The following is a 21,278-nucleotide window of genomic DNA, read 5'->3' as shown; positions in this document are numbered from 1 at the left end:
AATGGCTAAAGGCTTGTGCTGAGGGAGAAAAAGGAAATCCCCGAGCCTCTTTTGATTCTGAGAAGTCTTGACTCTCCCAGTGAAAATGCTCTCTCAAAGTATGCAAGGTTTCTCCAAATGAATAATCCTCAGGAGGAGATAAAGATGGAATAGACTCCTCAGCATCAGAATCCTCATAGGGAGGTAAAGATAATTCCTGATCAGAAGAGGAATGAGAAGAAATAGAAACCTGATCTGAAGATTACAGTGTCTTGCCTAGGCCTCTTATCTGGAGGGGGATGGGTACACCCCTGATCAAGGTAATAAGGTCTTCGGCCATTTTGATCTGTTTTTTAGGCATAGAGGCCTGTGCACGTGGGCTCATGCATCGGTTTTTTAGTTTTAGAAGTTGCTTTTGTATTTGGTTTTGCAGCTGTCGGTTTGATATACAAATGTTGGTCTGAATACACCCTCAGAAGCCGGTGCCTGCTCAGCGGCTCTGGACCCATCAGAGGGCAATACATCAGTCAGTCCAATACCTTGAGTATCTAGCGGCATGCCAGACTCCACATGGGTGTCTGTAGAGGCCTGCGACTAAGTTAGCGGTTATCAGGGGCTGTGAAAGCGCCTCACTGAGTACCGGCGACTGGCTTAGGAGAAGCTTTGTAGTCTGTTTTGGATCTCTACTGCCTTTGTCCTTTTCCTTGCGTTTTTTATGTACTCCAATAGTCTGATTGCTATCAGACGACATTTCTGGGTAGTTAAATCGGTTTCCAAAATACTTTGATGCAAAACTATACAGACGCTTAGAGCGTTGGTTAAATCTTGCACAAAACAGACAACCATGCACTTTGTGATTGGGGCCTAGGCAAGGAATACAGTACAAATGGAAATCCTTATGAGGTATTTGCTTCCCACAAGAAATCCAATTAACTTTCTGACATCGGTAAAAAGCAAAAAAAAAAAAGTTTCCCCAATGGGGTACTTAGCTTTAGTGAAGACTTAGGTTCTGAAACTCAAATCAAATATTTCAGTAGTCGGCCGACCGGCACTTGCAAAATCTGCTTCTGCTTCGGGCACCGCGCAGCAAGAAAGACTAAAGAAAATGGCGTCTGCTGCATGTTTTATACCCTTGACGACATGAAAGAGAAGACAGCAACAGACACAGGACCCAAGACTTTGGAATTCAGGCCGATTGAGGGCAGCCTGCCAGCAGATTACCCAAATGTAATGACTGCAACAGTGAAACACGAAGAACATCTATGGATAGTACTAGATCACAGGAGAAAGTCTCCATCCCCAGCAAAACAGGTACTGTAATTTTTGGCTAATGGGGAAACAGAAAAGGATGTGATGTGCCATAAAATCCCCTAGTGTTGCCCTATTCAAAGTTAAGACAGCTCGCGTATAAATAGTATTCCATGTCCCTGAAACACTTTCACTGAAAAGATAGCAAGGGACTTACCTGTTTAGACAAGTCATCATAAATGATTAATGCATGTTTTCCGTTGTCCCTGAAGTATTCTCCCATTGAGCAGCCAGAGTATGGAGCCAAGTACTGCAGAGGAGCAGCATCTGAGGCAGTTGCAGAGACCACAATGGTGTACTTCATCGCATCTGTAACAAGAGTGAATTCAGCATTCAACCTAGACTCTCAAAATTTAATTCACAACAAGTATCCTCAACCTGAGCAGCCTGCAGTATGCCATAGAATACTATGGCAAGTACAGTTGTGAAAATATACCCACTATAATGTAAGTGTTAAAGTAAGAGCACTGCAGAATTACACAATACACAGATGGACATTTACAGAGCTGGTCAATATCCTCAAATAATGCCAACCTCTCCACATGCCTCACACACTACAGCACTCTATTAAAAGGGAAAGCTGCCCAAACTTTTTTGGGAATGGCCAAAGTTATGAAAACTTTCTCCAACAGCTTGAAAGTCTGTACTGAACCAGAGGCAGACGATGTTGGGAAAAACAAGTGCCTGTACAGCACAGTAAAGAACCCTTCCAAAGAACAGCACTGCAATTATGAAAACCAGGAGAAACAGCTGTGAAACTGCAGCAGGACACAACAGTGAACCTACTATTTGAACAAATTACAGCTGCTTAACTGACTATTACTAGAGGGCACACAGCTGTAGTAAAACGTCTTAACCAGAACTGCAACAATGAATCCTCTTACTGCAGTATGAATTCTTGAGAGCTACGCGCAAAACTGTACCTTGTTCAAAAGTGATCACTGCTGCAGTATAAAATTACTTTATTTACAAGAATTAGCTTAAGGTTGGGACTGAAAAAAAGAGTAGCCATCAGAGGACCCTTCAAAAACAAGCCCCTTGCTCAGGCCAGGTATGGTTTGCAGTCTTATAGACCAGCAAGAAGCCTAGCCCAATTTCCCACAATTGCCCCAAGTCAACATCTGGTTAAGAAAAGTTGCTCAAGGTCACACAGTAGGCAAATGCAGCCCTGCACCTCAGAAAAAGGTCAAGGGAATCCAAGCCTGTAAGTAGGAAGTAATTCACTCAACAGCTCAGTTCTAATATTCTGCACTAAGAGATAGATTTATTTATTTATTTGTATTTGTTTACCAGGATAGTCCATTGGGCCAATATGAACCAGTTTTCAATGGAGTCCTGGGGAGAAAAGCTCCAGAAAGAAGGGTTACAATATGTGTTACGATGTTTACAAAATTAAGCAGTTTGAGCATCAAACAATATTAACAAATTATGCAGTGTGTGCATGAGACAATATTTACAAGTTAAGCAGTTTGAGCATCAAACTGGTGGTGAAACAATACAGAAAATACAGAAGTACACATTGCATTATTTACAAGATTATGCAGTTAGAGAACACCATTCAGAAGACAGTTACAGATGACATACCGCAGCACCACCACCGCAGTACCTATCAAAGACAAGAGGGGATGTTTAGCAGGTGCTCTGACCAAACTCCCGCTAGTTAATATAAATTTCACCTCAGGTATCCCGTGAAAAGAGGCCACTTGCCTTTTGAGGCTAATCCAGTCAAAGGATATATGAAATTGTTTTTTTTTTTCCATGTGACATTTGTTAACTGAGTAAGTGACCTGGTCCAAAGACTGTTTTCACGATTACTTCTGAATTACATTTCAAACCAACATTTGCAATATTCACAAATAGCTACCATATTTGTGATTTTTTTTCATGAATGTTCTTTATACAAATCACTGCATTCTGTACCAGGATATTAATATGCATAATATATTTAGATACCTACTACAGTTGTGCTTTCACATGAATTTTATTTACACTAATCACTATACTAGGTTAAATGATAACATTGTTATTTATTATTTACACCGATTGTGTAACTGTTTCTATGTAACACTGTGGTTGGGAATTATTGATTATAGTCTAATTCTTACTAGGGCAACTTAGGAACCATCAGTTATTTATTTTTTGTTGTTGACATGGATGGAAACAAATTGATCATAAGCACTGAATTCTATTTGGTCCTGACCCCTGGCCAAATGGCAAAAAACAAATGTATAGCAGTACATACATGGGCAAGAACAAATGATGTAAATATACAACAGTGAACTAGATACATACATGGCTATTACATTAATGTTCAGTTTACCTTAAGCAAGTATAAACTACCTAACAAATGTGAACAATAAGAAAAATGTTAACTGAGAAATAGAGCAAAAAGATCTTTCTCATTGCCATGGCACAGATATATTTGTAGCTATTTTATGGATGTCTTTGTAGTCATTTTAGTATGTGGATGTCTTGGGTTATACTGAGGGCTTTTGATTAATAGGGTGTGTTTTAAATGTGGCAGTGGCTTTCATTTTAATACCGTATAGTTTAGGTTAGGGCTTCTAATAAAAAAAAATGTTATTAACTTAAATAGTCACCATTTGCTTTTCTGTATGATATCTTGTATGATAAATTTATCTGAATAGTCTGTTCTTGGCTGTTTGAAGAGCAGAAATATTTTGTCAATATCTTAGACAAATTAGTGGTAGGCTGTATTGAAGGCATGGCATGAGGACATTTTTTTGGCTATATAATCTTATAATTTAACAGCAAGCAGGTGACAAGAGTCATCAAGTACTTTTAGTTGTTTCAGAACTTTGTCAACCTGGCGGTCTATATGTCTGCCATAGGATAATCTGTTATCTACCATAATCCCCAGATACTAATCAGTTGATTTAAAGTACAGCTTGTTCCTCTTTAGAGACTGGGTAAACAGTTACATTATTAAAAGCCAGACAATTCCAAATCTTGGCAAAATCTTCTTGTAGCCGTTTACATAATGAATTGGATAATTTATGTCTACTTGTAAGTCCAATATCACCTGCATACAGTGTATATTTGTTAGATCATAATGTAGATTATTAATAAGCAAAGAGAAAAGCAGGGGTCCCAGCACTGAAAGACGTAGGACTTATTTTTATGTTTTTATTTATTTAAATATTTTTTTTTTTTTTTTTTTTTTTTTTTTTTTTGTTATCTACCAGTTCCTGCATGTCCTTTTTGGAAAAAAGTTCTAAAGTAGAAGGGGATAGAAAATGTATTTTGTAGGGGATTTACAGGTGGATAATTATGTTGTTATTCATGGGTAAATATTAGGCTAGCCACCTTTATGGACCTTTTTAAACCTAGCCAATTTCCCTTTCAAAGGTGAGAATCAAACCCCCTACCTTGTGTTTGCAAGGTAAACACCGTATCCATTATTTCAGCCACCCAACCATAATGATTGTTGAGCGCACACACAAACCAGTTAGCTGCAGCGAGGCTAGAACAAGTCCATTATTTTTAAATGATGGCCTGCGCATTGGTGTTAAATTTTTTAAAGTTTAATACTTAGTTGCGCCATGACCTTTGATAGCTTGAGTACAACAGATTGTTGAGAGCACAGGCGAGTCACTGTAGATTTATTGTTTATTCTGTTGCCTTATCTTATTTTTTGAAGTGTTGTGTTTTACTTTGGTTATTAATAGCTTCTTGCTTGCATGCATGTTGTACTGTTAGATGTTTGCCATAAGTGATTATTTACTCTATCACTCACTCATTTATTTTATGACTGTTGACCAGGAAAGTCTGGCTGAGCTCAAACACCCCTTTTCAGCAGAGGCCCATGGACAAAATGTCTACTACATGCAGTTCAATCAGTAGTTTTTCATAAACATTTTACTTAATTCCATTTATATAACAGTCCTCATCAAAAGTTGATACTTTGTGCCGGACAAGCCAAATTGGCTTTTGATAAAACATTTAATGCAGACAACACTCATATTCCTCCAGATGCAGAGATGTATATTTCTGTGGTCAGTAAATCTTAGGATGCGTTACAATTCCTTTGGCTAGAAGATGGTTTGGCTTGGACTATTTTGAACTCTGCAATGACTAATCAAATAAATGCACCAGTTTTTAAAGTTCTACTTCTGATAATGATCAGCTAGGATTATACAGCATGTCAGTGATAATCAGTATTTATAATTTGTTACCGGGTAATGTGCTGATCCAAGAAGTGCCGGTTTCAGATGTAGCTCTGGCAGATAGCACAAGTAAACATTCAAAGCACCTGTGAGACAAATTTACAAAGGTGCATACATACAAAATTATTCCATTCAATCTAGACAGAATGTCTTTACAGTATTAACTGCAAAATGGAAAGAACATAAAGCATATAGGTATACCAGGACAGTATTACCGTTGTTCATTTATTTTTTTCATGATGGACCGCATACCCTTTCCGCTTTTCTCTGACATTCCAAATTATTTAGGTGTGCTGATACAGGGACAATATGCAACCCAAACCTTGGTGAATTTACAGAGGTATTTGTAAGTACAGCATTAGTGTTATGCACCTTAGCTTCATTTGTAATAGGTTCCTACCTGCAATGCATACTGTGCTTGTTTTGCAGAGCACAGAATTTATGCATGACTTTTTTTTTACATTTGTGATGCCTGAAAAGTGTGGAGGTTCCATACTTTGTAATGGTCATCCCTTCACTGTTTGTATTTTACAGTGTAATCTTCACCTCTTTAGCCCCCCCCCCCCATTGTAATAGTGTGCTGATGTGCACCAGCACATGTGCAGAGTGGTGTTAACCTCTAAATTATCACCACTGCATTAACACCACTGTACAATGAGATTGTCAGTCCTTCAGTGTCAGCAAAACAGTTATGCTTTAAAATGTCATTGGCCAATGAGTACATCCTGTTTCCTTTACTGTACACTGTTTGTGAATATTAACATGTGTGGCAGTGGGAGAGCTATTAAAAATAGTGCCAGCAGTGAAGGCATGCATCTGTCTTAGGTTTATAAAGATGCGTTATTGAGTCTGAATGCATGCGTATGCAGAAAAAAAAAAAAAAAATTGGGGAGTTAAAACTATTTCTAAGTGTAGGTAGAATAAATTTTAGCACCGTGTCTTGTTAGGGGGGGTGAGGTGGCTCTTAACATTTCTCTTTTGATAGTGATGGATCAAAAACAAAATAGCATTTCCCACAACATGCTGACAAATCTTTGTATTTGTTTCTTTTACTGGGTTATAAAGTTAACAGAACAAAAGTGAGGGCTGTGGTGTCTCTAGCAAAACAACATGTAAACCAATCCCTGCAGGATTTTAGAAGTAGAATGCTTTCAGTAAGAAATATCTTTGCTTTCTGTTAATTAAGGAGAAAAGTACAGTTTTGTACCTACCATAAATGTAGATGTTCGAAGATCCACATTGCTGCAGTCCTAACAAATGGGTAGTCCGCTGTCCTCTGTCGGCCCGAATACCAAAGTATTAGGCTGACGTCGGTCATGGGCGCTCAGATCTGACATCAGAGCGTCAGGGTATTAAAGCGCATGACCGACGTCATATCCTCAGTCTTTTCTTGCCCCAGATGTCAGAAGGCCCTAAAAAGAAAGGCCACAGCCAAAAATAGAATACTTCCCAAAAGGCATGTACAAATAACAGCCACCACCCAAACCATACAACCATTCCAAACTACAGAGGGGAAGGAGGGAGGGTATTGACTGCAGCAATGTGGATCTTCGAACATCTACATTTATGGTAGGTACAAAACTGTACTATGTTCTTCATCTCACTTGCTGCAGTACTAACAAATGGGTAGAATCCCAAAGCAGAGGTAAAGGGAGGCTGGCAAAATCATAAAGCATTGGGAGCTGCCAAAATGCCCTGTAAGATTGCAGTGGCAAATCCAGCCCTAGATTTGGAATAAAGAGGAAGTTGGTAATGTTTAGAAAAAGTATGCACTGAACTCCAAGTAGCTGCTTCCAAAATATCTTTAGTAGCTACTCCCCTTAAAAAAGCTGTAGAAGTGGCAGTAGCCCTAGTGGAGTGAGGTCTGATTCCAGCCGGAATCTCCTTACCATGATGAGAATAACAAAAAGCAATACAAAAGCCAATCCACTTAGAAATAGTTTGTTTTGAAACGGGTTTCCCCTGAGAACCCAAAGCAAAAGAAACAAACAACTGCTGAGACTGTCTGAACCCTTTAGTCCTGCTCAAATAATAACGCAACTGCCTGTGAATATCCAAAGTGTGCAAAAATTTTCTCCCCTTTATTTTGGGGATCTGCATAAAAAGTAGGCAAATTAATTGATTGGTTCAAGGCCACATTTGAAACCACTTTAGGCATAAAAGTAGGGTTAGTACGCAGAGATACCCTATCCTTATGAAAAATTAGGAAGGGTTCTACTGCCATAAATAGAAGTTATGTTCTTACCATAACGTTCCATGTTAGTTGTCTTCTTCTCGCCTTCTTCTTGCTGGATGGGTTCGGAGCCGACCTCGGCTCCGACTCGGCCACTCTAAAAGCTCGAGAGTTGGTTCCACCGGCTCGAGGCTCCCCTTATATCCCACAATGCTAGGCGTGAGTTACCTCAGATCTCGTTTGTAAGCTAGGCCCAGCCTATAATAGTAGCAGAATAACTAGAAAACAAAGTCCACCTCTATAAACAAGGGTGAAGAGAAGGGTGACCTACATCCTGATCTAGGAAATATGCACAGCAGAGCATATACCTAAAGTAAAGAGGTGGTAGAAAGAGGTCACAATCAAACTCCTCTAGGTCTGTCCAGGCCAGGGGGAAGGAGGGTGGGATGCAAGAAGGCAGCGAGAAGACAACTAACATGGAACGTTATGGTAAGAACATAACTTCTATATGTTAAGTTGTCTATCTCGTCTTCATTCTTGCTGGATGGGACCGCGTCCCTAGCACCTTGTCCCGGGTGGCCTAACGGAACAGACTCTTGAGAACAGTGGAACCAAAGTTAGCTCTATGCCTAGAAGCTAAATCCAACTTATAATGAGAAATGAAAGTGTGAGGAGTAGCCCAAGTAGCCGCTGCACAAATGGTGTCAATAGGCAGTCTGTCTTGGAAGGCTATAGAAGTAGCCAAAGCTCTGGTGGAATGGGCTTTAGGTTTGTTAGGCAGCTTTTGGTGTCTAATTTCATAGACAAGGGAAATCAGAGATGTTAGCCATCTAGATAATGATACCTTTGAAACTGAAAGTCCCTTTCTGCCTTCTGCATAGGAGACAAACAGCTGGTCAGATTTTCTGAATTGTTTGGTTCTATCCAAATAGTACCTTAACTGACGATGAACATCTAGCCAATGCAATTTTTGTTCAGATCTATTGGAATATTCTGGAAAAACACAGGAGGTCAATGCTTTGATTTAGGTTAGACGCCGAGGCTATCTTAGGTAAAAAGAAAGGGTTGGTTCGGAAAGATACCCTGTCCTTATGGAACAGATAAGGAGGTCGACAGCTGAGTGCATGAAGTTCTGAAACTCTTCTAGCTGAAGTAATAGCTACCAGAAAGAGAGTCTTCCATGATAGCAATTTTAAAGAACAGGAAGCTGCAGGTTCGAAAGGGGGAAGAATCAAAGAACTAAGAACTAAATTTAGGTCCCAAGGAGGAGGAGGATTTCTTATAGGAGGTCTGAGTAGAAAAACTCCTTTCAAAAAGGCTTTGCAAAGCTTGTGGGACATTACGGCAGACTCTGAAATACCCGCATGAAAGTTAGAAATAGCTGCCAGTTGAACTCTAAGAGTAGAAGGAGATGAACCTGCATGGAAGAGTTTAGCTAGAAAATAAAGGACCATTTGGATGGAAGCAGTGAAAGGATCCATGTCCCTTCCTTGAGCCCAAAAGGCGAAACGTTTCCACTTACTCAAATAAATCTTTCTAGTGGAAGATTTATGGGAAGCTATCAAAATATCTCGAACAGAGTGAGATATTTGAGGAAGCCTGGCTAAGGTTGGAATTGGAGGAACCAAGCAGTGAGGTTCAGAGAGGGAAGGGAGCGATGAAACTGACCCGACTGATGGATCAAAAGATCTGGAACTAGGTCCAGATGCCAAGGTCGCTCCAACAGAAAATGATGCAGAAAGGGGAACCAAACCTGTCGAGGCCAGTAAGGAGCAATGAGGATCAACGAGGCCTTCTGAGCGATAGCTTTCTGTATCACTTGAGAGATTAGTGGGAAGGGAGGAAATGCATACAGAAGTCCCCGGGGCCAAACTTGGACTAGAGCGTCTCTGCTGGGCTGGCCTGGTAAAGGGAATAGGGTGAAATAATCTCTGCACTTGCTGTTTTGGGGAGTAGCAAAAAGGTCGCAGCAAGGCTGACCCCACTTGAGAAATATTTCTCTCACAACAGAGTCTTTCAGAGACCACTCGTGAGGCATGAGGATAGCTCTGCTCAACTTATCCCCGGGAAGTCCAATCAAATCGCGGACGTGCGTTGCTATCAGAAACCGCTGAGAAGAAATCGCCCATTGCCACAGTCTGAGTGCTTCTTGACACAGGGGGTAGGACCTGGTTCCGCCTTGTTTGTTGATATACCACACTACAGACATATTGTCCGTCTGGATTGCTATCGTTCCCAAGGGAAGAGAGTCTTGAAGGGCTTGCAACGCTAAAAGCACTGCTCTCATCTCTAGAACATTTATGTGCAAGTGGCATTCCTCTGGTTGCCATGTGCCCCGGACAGTTCTGCCCTGATAATGCCCCCCCCACCCGATCAGGGAGGCGTCCGTTGTCAGTGTAGCAACCGGAGGGGGAGGAACAAAGGGTCTTCCCAATAAGAGCTGAGGGGAAGACATCCACCACAGAAGATGATTCCTGCATGTTTGCGTGATCATAATGGTGTGGGACATCGGAAGTTGCTGGTATGACCATTGTGTGAAGAGCATCCATTGAAGGATTCTCATGTGGAATCTGGCTAACGGAAGCAAAGGAATGGCAGCCGCCATAATCCCCAATACTTTCAGAACCAACCTGGCTTTGACTCTGTAGCTGCTGAAGATGAGCGAGACCAGTTTTTGTATGTCTGTTATTCTCTGATCGGTTAGCCTCGCAGACATGTTGACTGTGTCTAGAATTGCACCTATGAAGGTAATAACACGACAAGGCGACAAAACAGACTTTTCGCAATTTATTGAAATGCCTAAATTTTGACAAATGCGAAAGGTGTAGTCCCTGGCCAATAGAAGATGATGCTTGGTGGGAGCTGTGAGGAGCCAGTCGTCCAAATATGGAAACACCTGGAATCCTTGACGTCTCAGGTGAGAAGCTACCACTGCCATGCATTTGGTAAACACCCGGGGGGCAGTGGAGAGACCAAAGGGCAGGGCCCTGAATTGAAAATGACTGGTTCCCAGCCTGAAGCGGAGGAATCTTCTGGAGCGTCTGTTCATTTTTATGTGATAGTACGCGTCCTGAAGGTCTATAGAGCACATCCAGTTTCCTTTTCCCAATAGGGGAAGGATGGACTGCAGCGTGACCATCCAAAATCTTGTTTTCTTGACGGACTTGTTCAAGATACTGAGATCCAAAATTGGTCTCCAGTCCCCTGTTTTCTTTGGAACTAAAAAGAACCTAGAGTAGATGCCGGATTCTTGCTGGTCTGCTGGAACTGGCTGAATTGCTCTTTTTGCAAGCAGCTTTGAAATTTCCAAAGCTGCAAGATCCCTTTGAGCGGGTGGAACATCTGGAAGGGATTTTTTTGATTGGCTTGGAATGCGAACAAAGGGAATGGAATAGCCTTCGGAAATGATGGACTGTACCCATTTGTCTTGCGTCAGGGATAGCCAGGCTTCTGGGTACAGTGACAATCTTCCCCCGACTGCCTCCGAAGGTGGGCAGTCGGGGAACACCTCAGGGATGCTGAAAGGGCTTATCAGAGAAGGCTTCTCAATTGCCCTGGTTCTGCGGATCCCCCCTGCCTCTAGGGCGACATCTACAATTGTTGTTCCCGCCTCTGCCTCTGGCGGGGAACCGACTCGGTGCGTCAGGCGAAAACCCTTGAGATTGTTTGCGGAACCACATTTTCCCACTTTTCTGACCTTTGGGGTAAGGCCTAGAAGGAGTAGAAAAACGGACTCCGACGGCAGAAAGAGTCTTGCCATCTGTCTCGCACCTAGTCAAGGTTTCTTTCACTTGAGGACCAAAAAGAGATGATCCATCGAATGGGGAAATTAGTGAATGACGTTTTAAAGGGGTCCGCAAAGTTGCATAGCCGCATCCAGGCATGCCTACGTAAGGCCACACCTGTCCCTGCGGCCCTGCTCGCTCCATCAGCCGCATATGAGAGGAGGCGCATGGAGGAGTTGGCTATGGAGTTCAGGGTAGCCAGCAGAGTGTTCATCTTGTCTTGAAAACCCACAGCCGTAGGGTCCTTCAACATGTCACTCGCTTCTTTGATCAAGTCCCTTTGAAGAAGAGTAAAATGGCATAGGTAGTTCAGCGAACGCATTGCAAATGTCGCTGACGAGAACATCCGCTTCCCATACCTGTCCATGGACCTAGAATCCTTATTAGGTGGATGGACAGGCACTGAAGGATCAGCTAGTTCCTTCTTAGTGGCAGCAGCAACCACCATAGCATCCACAGAAACTCCTTTTGTCAGAAACTGTTTATCTGCTGGTGCTGTAATGAATTTTGAGGGTCTCCTGGGAGTGGGGTCCACTGAATCAGGAGCCGTCCATGCCTTTTTTGCTACCACCTGCATGAGGGGGTCAAGGGGAGACACCCAGGAGGTGGAAGGACGAGAGCCAAACGCCTCAAGGTACACAGATTCATCCTCCGAAGGGTTGAGGGCTGGCCAATTTCCCCTCTGCTTAAGGATTTCTAGAATGTCTGCAAATGAGACATCTTCAGAAGGGGAACGGGGAACCCTCGAATCCTCTAAATCTGTGTCAGAGGTGACGGACTCAGGTGAGTCTATGTGTTTCCTCTTACACTTTCTCTTCCGAGGGGGCTCTTCTGCCAATTCAGGAGAGGCCTCGAAGAGGATGAGATCCCACAGGGGATTCCTGAGGAGCTGGCTCTCTGCGGTCCGGGATGAGAGCGAGTCGACTTGACCTGAGGCACCCGAAGGCGGATGGAGCCGACTGTGGAGTAGAACCAGGTTCTAACACACTCCGCATGACCTCGAACACACCCCTGTCAGGCAGAGCCAGAGGTCCCCGCCCAAAAGCTAAAACCTCCCTCGGCACCGACAGTGATGGCTCGAGGCCGATGTCGGAGCCGAACTCACCAGCCAAGCCCCGAGAGGGAGAGCGGGGTCGGACAATGGTCCGATGCCACTCACCCCCTCGGAGCCGACAATGGAAGTCCGGCGCCGAGATTCTTCTAAGGAAGAAATCGGAGCCGACAATGGAGCCGAAGACAATTGTATCGGCTCCGACGCTACCACAGTCTCTGTTCAACGCCTGCCCGAGCTCAACGGAGTCGGAGGAGGAACATATTGAGGGACAAGGGCAGGCACCGACTGATGAGTCGGGCTCTGAAGCATTTGGGCCAGTGCCTCGGACTTAAGTCGACTCACTACCCTCTGAAGGTCATGGTCCGACAGCCTCGATGACCTAGAGGAGTGAGATCTATGGCTCCGTTCAGACAGCAGAGAAGATGCTGGAGCCGAATGAACGAAGCCAAGGGATGGTGACCTAGACTTCTTCCTAGATGTCGGTTCCGAAGGTCTGGTCGGAGCCGACACGGGAATTTCTAATACCTCGGCTCCAGCCGGAGCCGAGGAAACCACAGAAACTGTAGACTGAGACTCATCGGCTCCAGCCGGACCCGATGTAGACGGAGGTTTCGTAGCCTTAGGTCTCGGCTCAGTAGCTGGAGCAGAGGACCTAGAAGCCTTGGAGGGCTTTCCCGAAGAGACAGTAAGGGAACCCTCAGGCTTGAGTAAACCTCTCAGAATCAGTTTGTTTTTTCTTTCCTGCAGGACCCTGGGGCTGAAGCTGTGGCATACAGCACAGGAGTCCTGCAGGTGCAAAGGCCCCAGGCAGTAGACACAAGAAGTGTGACCGTCTGTCAGACATTTTCTGACAGCACGAGTCACACTTCTTGAAGCCTGAGACCTTTGAGTCTTTAGACATTTTAGAAAAGTGTAATCACACACCCAGTCAAACACACTGATTACACCCTATCCTATATAAACTCAAAAAATAAAACTACCAAAGTTTTAAATTATGAGAAAACACACACACCACTGGGGGATGGGGGAAGAAGGCCTGAAGGCCCGAGGGAAGAACTTATAAGTTATTGTGGAGAAAAAATGGGATTTTAGAGAGAAAGTGGGGAAGATTCCACTAAACTAAGGGAAAAGTACAGTTTTGTACCTACCATAAATGTAGATGTTCGAGGATCCACATTGCTGCAGTCCTTACTATTGGGTAGTCCGCTGTCCAGTCGGCCCGAATACCAGAGTATATGGCTGACGTCGGTCAGGGCGCATTAGACTGACGTCAGTACGTCAGGGTACTAATGCGCATGACCGACGTCATATCCTCAGTCTTTTCTTGCCCCAGATGTCAGAAGACCCTAAAAAGACAAGGCTCAAAATACCTGCACCAAAATTATGTACAATATATACAAAAATATATACAAAAATATCAACATATAACCTCACCTACACAACCACCCCTAAACACAGAGGGGAAGGAGGAGGTAAATTGACTGCAGCAATGTGGATCCTCGAACATCTACATTTATGGTAGGTACAAAACTGTACTATGTTCTTCGTTCCACATTGCTGCAGTCCTTACTATTGGGTAGAATCCCAAAGCAGAGGTAAGGGAGGCTGGCAAATCATAAAGAAGTAGGAGCTGACAACATGCCTTGCAAAACAGCTGTGGCAAAACCAGCCCTAGACTTAGAGTAGACAGGAAGGTGATAATGCTTAGAGAAAGTATGCACTGAACTCCAAGTAGCTGCCTCCAAAATATCCTTAGTTGCCACCCCCCTTAGAAATGCTGTTGAAGTGGCAGTAGCCCTAGTGGAATGAGGCCTAATCCCAGCTGGAATCTCCTTGCCATGATGGGAATAACAAAATGCAATGCAAAACCCAATCCACCTAGAAATAGTTTGTTTTGACACAGGCTTGCCCTGAACTCAAAGCAAAAGAAACAAACAACTGCTGAGACTGCCTAAAATCCTTAGTCCTGCTTAAATAATAACGCAATTGCCTGTGTACATCTAAAGTGTGCAAAATCTTTCCCCTTTATTTTGGGGGTCTGCATAAAAAGTAGGCAAATGAATAGTTTGGTTTAAAGCCACACTAGAAACCACCTTCGCATAAAGGAAGGATTAGTACGTAATGATACCCTATCCTTATGGAAAATCAAAGGGCTCTACTGCCATAAGGGCCTGCAACTCAGACACCCTTCTTGCAGAAGTAATAGCCAACAGAAAAGCAGTCTTCCATGACAAGTATTTCAATTCAGCAGTAGCCGCAGGCTCAAAAAGTTGTAGAGTAAGTTTTTCCAACACAAAATTGAGATCCCAAGCAGGAGTAGGAGCTCTACGTGGGGGTCTTATATTCTTTGCCCCTCTAAGAAACTGCTTGAACAAAGGATGAAAACAATGGTGGGTCACAATCATAGTGAGCTGAAATTGCTGCAGCATGAATCTTAATGGAAGAGAAGGACAAACCTTTGTCCAATAACTCGGTAAGATATTGAAGAGCCACACTCAAATTAGGCTCAGAAACCTCCAAATTCTTTGCTGTACTCCAAAATAAAAATCTCTTCCATTTTTCTGCGTACACTTTCCTTGTACTAGGTCTTCTAGCTTCCATAATCACATTTAAAACTTGTTGAGGAAGTTGAGACCTGCTGTGTTTCAACACAGAATATGCCAGGCTGTTAGATGAAGAGAGTGAAGCTTGACATTGAGCAGATGACCGTCCTTCTGAGATAACAGATGAGGAATCAAAGGTAAAGGCCATGGAGGCTTCCTTACCAGACTTAGTAGTGGGTACCAGTGTTGCCGAGGCCAATCTGGAGCTATCAAAATCATCCTTGGCTTGTCTTGTCTGACTTTTAATAGCACCTTTGGAAGAAGAGGCAGAGGTGGAAAGGCATACACATGAAGGTTTTTCCAACTGAAAGACAGAGCATCCACTTTCCAAGCTGTGCGATGAAACCCCTTTGTGCAAAACTTTGGCAGCTGGTGGTTTAGTGGAGAAGCGAACAGATCTATGTCTGGAGTTCCCCATGACACTGTCAATTTCTGAAATACATGAAGATCCAGTTTCCACTCGTGGGGATCCATGATTTGTCTGCTTAACACATCTGCTAAGGAGTTCTGTGCTCCTGGCAGAAACCTTGCCTGAAGAGTTAGTTGCAAGCTTAGCGCAGTCTCCCATAAAATCATTGCTTGCCTGCATAGAGGATAAGAATGTGTTCTCCCTTGCTTGTTGATGTACCACATGACAGTTGTGTTGTCTGTTAGAATCAACACCTGCCCTGGAAGAAGCAACTCCTTGAAAGCCATTAATGCAAACTGGACTGCTAACATCTCCTTCATGTTGATATGTAGATGCTGTAGTCTGGCAGGCCACTTGTCTTGTATCCACTTTCCATTTAGATGAGCTCCCAAGCAATGTCCGAGGCATCTGTCGTTAAAATCTGACTCGCCTCTGGCCGGGTCACAGAGAGTCCCTTGTTTAGGTGACATTCCTGAGCCCACCACAAAAATTCTTTTTGAAGGCAAGGTATTATTTGAATGACAGTGTCCAAATCCTGGCAGTGCTGTGTCCATACATTTTTGAGATACCATTGTAGCTTCCTCATATGCAGTTTGGCATTGGGAAGCACCAGAATACAAGATGCCATGAACCCTAATGCTTGAAGGACTGTCCTTGCAGTCAGCACGGACTGATGAGATAGTTGATGGAAGTAAAGTGATAGACTCTTTTGTTTGTCCGGGGTTAAAAGGCCATCTGGGCTGCTGTATTCAGTCTCACACCCAGAAAGCACATGTCTTGAGAGGGTACTAGACTGGACTTTATTTCGCTCACAGAATACCCTAGGCATCTTAGCACTGCTATAACATATTCCAGATGCTGTAGAAGGTCTTCCTTTTCTTGAGCCAGAATCAGGCAGTCGTCCAAGTAAGGATAGATTTGAATTCCTTGTAGCCTGAAGTAAGCTATCACTGGAGCCAGAACCTTTGTGAATACTCTGGGCAGTAGATAAGCCAAAGGGCAATGCAGAGAACTGATAATGAGAATTTCCAGCTCGAAACCGCAGATACTTCCTGCAACTTAGCCTTATTGGCACATGAAGGTAAGCTTCCTTGAGATCTAAAGTTACCATCCAGTGATCTTTGCCCAGCAGAGGTAAAAGCTGTTGTAACGTCAACATCTTGAACTTGGGAATGTCCAGATAAGTGTTGAGGAGAGATAAATCCAAAATTGGTCTCCACGTGTTCCCCTTCTTTGGTACTAGGAACAGGCGAGAATAAAATCCTAGGCCCCTTTCTGATACAGGGACTGGCTGAATGGCCCCCATCTGGAGTAACTGAGAAATTTGCTTGTGAGCCTCTTTTCGTTGTGGTGGAGGAACGTCTGGCATGCCTTTGAAAGGGGGCATTGTATGGAAATAAAACCTGTAACCATGGTGAATGATATCCAACACCCATCTGTCTTGAGTAATTAAATCCCAATTTTCTTTGAAAAGAGACAGTCTTCCTCCCAAAGGAGCTGCCAGACGAGAATCTACTGGCAGCTGAAAAGGCAGGTCATTGGGTCTGTTTACGAAAGGACTGACCCCTGCCCTCACCAGAAGTCTGAGCAGGTGAACTCCCTGTTCTAGGCCTAAAAGAACCTTGAGCTCTGCCCCTACCACGTCTAGACCTACCCCTAGACTGGGAATCATAAGCAGGATATGTCCACCCCTTAGCAGGCCAATTTCTACTAAACTTCGGTGGCTGCACCTGCAAAAAATCTTTAACAGTTTGCATAGACTTAGCTTTGTCCTCCATTTTCTTTAAAACTGCTTCCACAGGCGAACCAAACAACACATCAGACTGTAAAGGAGCATCCAAAATCCTTGTCTTAACATGCTCAGCTAAATTCTGATCCCTCAACCAGGCATGCCTGCGAAGAACAGAACTAGTGGCAGCCACCCTCGAGGAGGCCTGTACAGCATCAAAACCACATTGCAAAGAATGCTTACCCACTTGGAATGCTTACCCACTTGTTCAGACACATGAACCAAATCCAGCAACTCTTTACACTCAATACCTTCCGCCAAAGCATCCACCTTAGATTTCAATTGTGAAAGGAGATAATTTTGATATTTTAGCATGTGAAACTGACAATTCAACGCTCTCATGGCTAGAGTGGAAGAAGTATACACTTTCTTTCCCCACCTATCCAAAGCCCTTGCCTCTATCAGTGGGAACAGGATTTTTAACCACAGAGGCCTTAACACCTTTAGGCCCCTGAGAAACAGTTTCTGGGTCCGCCCTAGGACTCAAACAAATACTTATGAGCTTCGGGCACCCTATAGTACCTATCAGGTTTAACAGGAGCAGGAGGCAAAGAATCAGGGTTCAGGGAAGCCTCTGCAAAAACATCTTCCACCACATTCAACACAGGAGGTATAGCTAAGGGCCTATGCTGGGGTAAAAACAAGAATTCCCCAAGCCTTTTCCTGGAATCAGAGTAATCCTGTCCTTCCCATTTAAAGTGCTCCCTCATGGAATGCAGAGTCTCTGAAAATGAGAAATCCTCAGGAGGAGAAGCTGTAGGAGTGGAATCATCCACATCAGAATCAGAATAAGGAGGATACTCCTGCAAATCTTCCGCAGAAGACTCAGAAGCCTCTGAACACTGTTCAAAACTATCAAACTCCGGTTCCACCCTAGGCCTCTTATCAGGAGGGGGCATAGAACCTCTAATCATAGTAATCAAATCTTCTGCCATTTTAAGCATATGTTTCTTAGGTACAGAACCCGAAATGCTAGGAGAAGCCCCCACTGAAGCTGAACTTGGCCTACCTCTCAAAGAAGTTTTGGCAACAGAAGAAGAGGCTCCAACTACCTTGGGAAGAGAGGGAAGAACAGTTACCTGAGAAGCCCCCTCAGCCTGGCCTACCTCCTGAGAAGGCACATCCTGTAACAGTAAAGTTTCTGCCTGAGACTCCATAGAAACTCCTGGCAAAACCTCTGGCTCCAGTGAGCCTTCTAAAGAACCGACGTCCGGGACTGCCGGTTCATCAACCCTAGGCTTCGCTGTTATGTCCTTGCGCTTCTTGGACGAAGCGGCCGGAGCATCCGACGGCATTTTATAACTGCAAAGCTTCCCAAACACTAACCTGGCACAGTCTAACCTCCTCTTAATAGTGCTTTGTTAAACCTAGCACAAGAGCGCATCCAACAACGCCGTGCTCAGGCCCTAAACAAGGTATACACAAGGTATGGTAATCCCTATGAGGTATCTGTTTCCCACAAGAAATACAGTTATTCACTTTTTCTGACATCCGGTTAAATACTGAGGCAAGAAAAACAAAATGTTCCCCAACGGGGTACTTAGCCAACTCTGATTCGGTCTGAAACTCCGGTTTCGGAAATATTTCAGAACGCCAACCTGCACTCGCAAAACTGCTTCTGCATCGGACCATGCGGCAAAAAAGACTGAGGATATGACGTCGGTCATGCGCATTAGTACCCTGACGTACTGACGTCAGTCTAATGCGCCCTGACCGACGTCAGCCATATACTCTGGTATTTGGGCCGACTGGACAGCGGACTACCCAATAGTAAGGACTGCAGCAATGTGGAACGAAGAACATCAAGTGTTAAAATTAAAATTAAAGGGGTTTAAGTACACTAACTTTAATCCAAAGTTACTCACCAAGAAGCCGGTAGAAAACCAACACCTCGATCGCTGTAGCGGCAAACGAGATCTGAGGTAACTCACGCCTAGCATTGTGGGATATAAGGGGAGCCTCGAGCCGGTGGAACCAACTCTCGAGCTTTTAGAGTGGCCGAGTCGGAGCCGAGGTCGGCTCCGAACCCATCCAGCAAGAATGAAGGCGAGATAGACAACTTAACATGAGCCTGTAATTCAGAAACCCTTCTAGCAGACGTAATGGCCAACAAAAAAGCAGTCTTCCAAGACAAAAACTTTAACTCAGCAGTAGCTGCAGGTTCAAAAGGAGGTAAAGTAAGTTTTTCCAACACAAAATTGAGATCCCAGGCAGGAGTAGGAGCTCTACGTGGGGGTCTTATGTTCTTTGCCCCTCTAAGAAATTGCTTAAACAAAGGATGAGAGAATAATGGAGGGTCACAGTCATAGTGAGCAGAAATGGCTGCAGCATGAACTTTTATAGAGAAAGACAAACCCTTGTCTAATAATTCTGTAAGATATTGAAGAGAAACACTTAAATCAGGCCTGGAAACATCAAAGCTCTTTGTTTTGCTCCAAATTAAAAATCTCCTCCATTTATCAGCATAAACTTTCCTTGTACTAGGCCTTCTGGCCTCCAAAATAACATTCAAAGCTTGTTGTGGAAGCTGCGACCCTCCAGGTTCTAGAACAGAATATGCCAGGCTGTTAGATGCAGGGACTGAATCATGACATTGAGGAAATGATTGCCCTCCTGAGACAAAAGGTGCAGAATCGAAGGCAAAGGCCATGGAGGCTCCTGCTAAACTCCTCAGCAGAGGGTACCAGTGCTGTCGAGGCCAATCTGGAGCTATTAGAATCATGGAGGGCTTGTCTTGTCTGACCTTCAAGAGTACCTTGGGGAGGAGAGGCAGAGGCGTAAAGGCATAGACGTGAAGATTGCTCCAACTGAATGATAGAGCATCCACTTTCCAAGCTGTGGGATGAAACATTTTTGTGCAAAATTTTGGCAACTGGAAATTTAGTGGAGAAGCGAACAGATCTATGTCTGGAGTTCCCCATATCACTGTCAATTTTCGAAATACATGAGGATCCAATTTCCACTCGTGGGGATCCACTATCTGTCTGCTCAAAACATCTGCTAAGGAGTTCTGTGCTCCTGGTAGAAACCTTGCCTGAAGATTGAGGTGTAAGCTGAGAGCAGTCTCCCACAAAATCATTGCTTGCCTGCAAAGAGGGTACGAATGGGTTCCCCCTTGCTTGTTGATGTACCACATGACAGTTGTGTTGTCTGTTTGAATCAACACTTGCCCTGGGTGAAGTAAATCCTTGAAAGCCATCAATGCAAATTGGACTGCTAACATCTCCTTCAAGTTGATATGTAAATGAAGTCTGGCAGGCCACGTGTCTTGAACCCATTTTCCATTGAGGTGTGCTCCCCAAGCCTTGTCCGAGGCATCTGTCGTTAAAATCTGACTCGCCTCTGGTCGGGTCACAGAGAGTCCCTTGTTTAGGTGACATTCCTGAGCCCACCACAAAAATTCCTTTTGAATGCAAGGTATTATTTGAATGACGGTGTCCAGATCTTGGCAGTGCTGTGTCCATACATTTTTGAGATACCATTGTAGCTTCCTCATATGCAGTTTGGCATTGGGAAGCACCAGAATACAAGATGCCATGAACCCCAAGGCTTGAAGGACTGTCCTTGCAGTCAGCCTGGACCGTAGAGACAATTGATGGAAGTAAAGAGTAAGGTTCTTTTGCTTGTCCGGGGTCAAAAAGGCCATCTGGGAAGCTGTATTCAGTCTCACACCCAGAAAGCACATTTCCTGAGAGGGTACTAGACTGGACTTTGTTTCGTTCACAGAATACCCTAGGCACCTTAACACTGCCATCACATACTGCAGATGATGAAGAAGTTCGTACTTGTCTTGAGCAAGAATCAGGCAATCGTCCAAATAAGGATAAATTTGTATTCCTCTTAACCGTAAGAAGGCTATCACTGGAGCCAGAACCTTTGTGAACACCCTGGGCACAGTAGATAAGCCAAAGGGCAATGCAGAGAACTGATAATGTAAAGTCCCAGCCCGAAAACGCAGGTATCTCCTGTAACTGGGCCTGATAGGAACATG

General features: G+C 43.9%; 1 protein-coding gene across 2 annotated transcripts in view; it reads right to left on the bottom strand.

The window, feature by feature from the left end:
- Nucleotides 1-21,278, bottom strand: part of ATP5F1A (ATP synthase F1 subunit alpha) — a 288,472-nt gene that overhangs the window by 81,675 nt on the left and 185,519 nt on the right. For both annotated transcript variants that reach the window (XM_044081922.1, XM_044081915.1), the window contains exon 7: nt 1,445-1,596. In XM_044081922.1, the coding sequence (XP_043937857.1) occupies nt 1,445-1,596 (152 nt within the window). The remainder of the gene's footprint in view (nt 1-1,444; nt 1,597-21,278) is intronic.

This window comes from Protopterus annectens, chromosome 1.part1 (genome assembly GCF_019279795.1).
Source record: "Protopterus annectens isolate FY-2018-M chromosome 1.part1, PAN1.0, whole genome shotgun sequence".
Classification (NCBI taxonomy): domain Eukaryota; kingdom Metazoa; phylum Chordata; order Ceratodontiformes; family Protopteridae; genus Protopterus; species Protopterus annectens.
The sequence above is the reverse complement of the archived record's forward strand: the minus strand, read 5'-3'. Positions and strand labels throughout refer to the sequence as shown.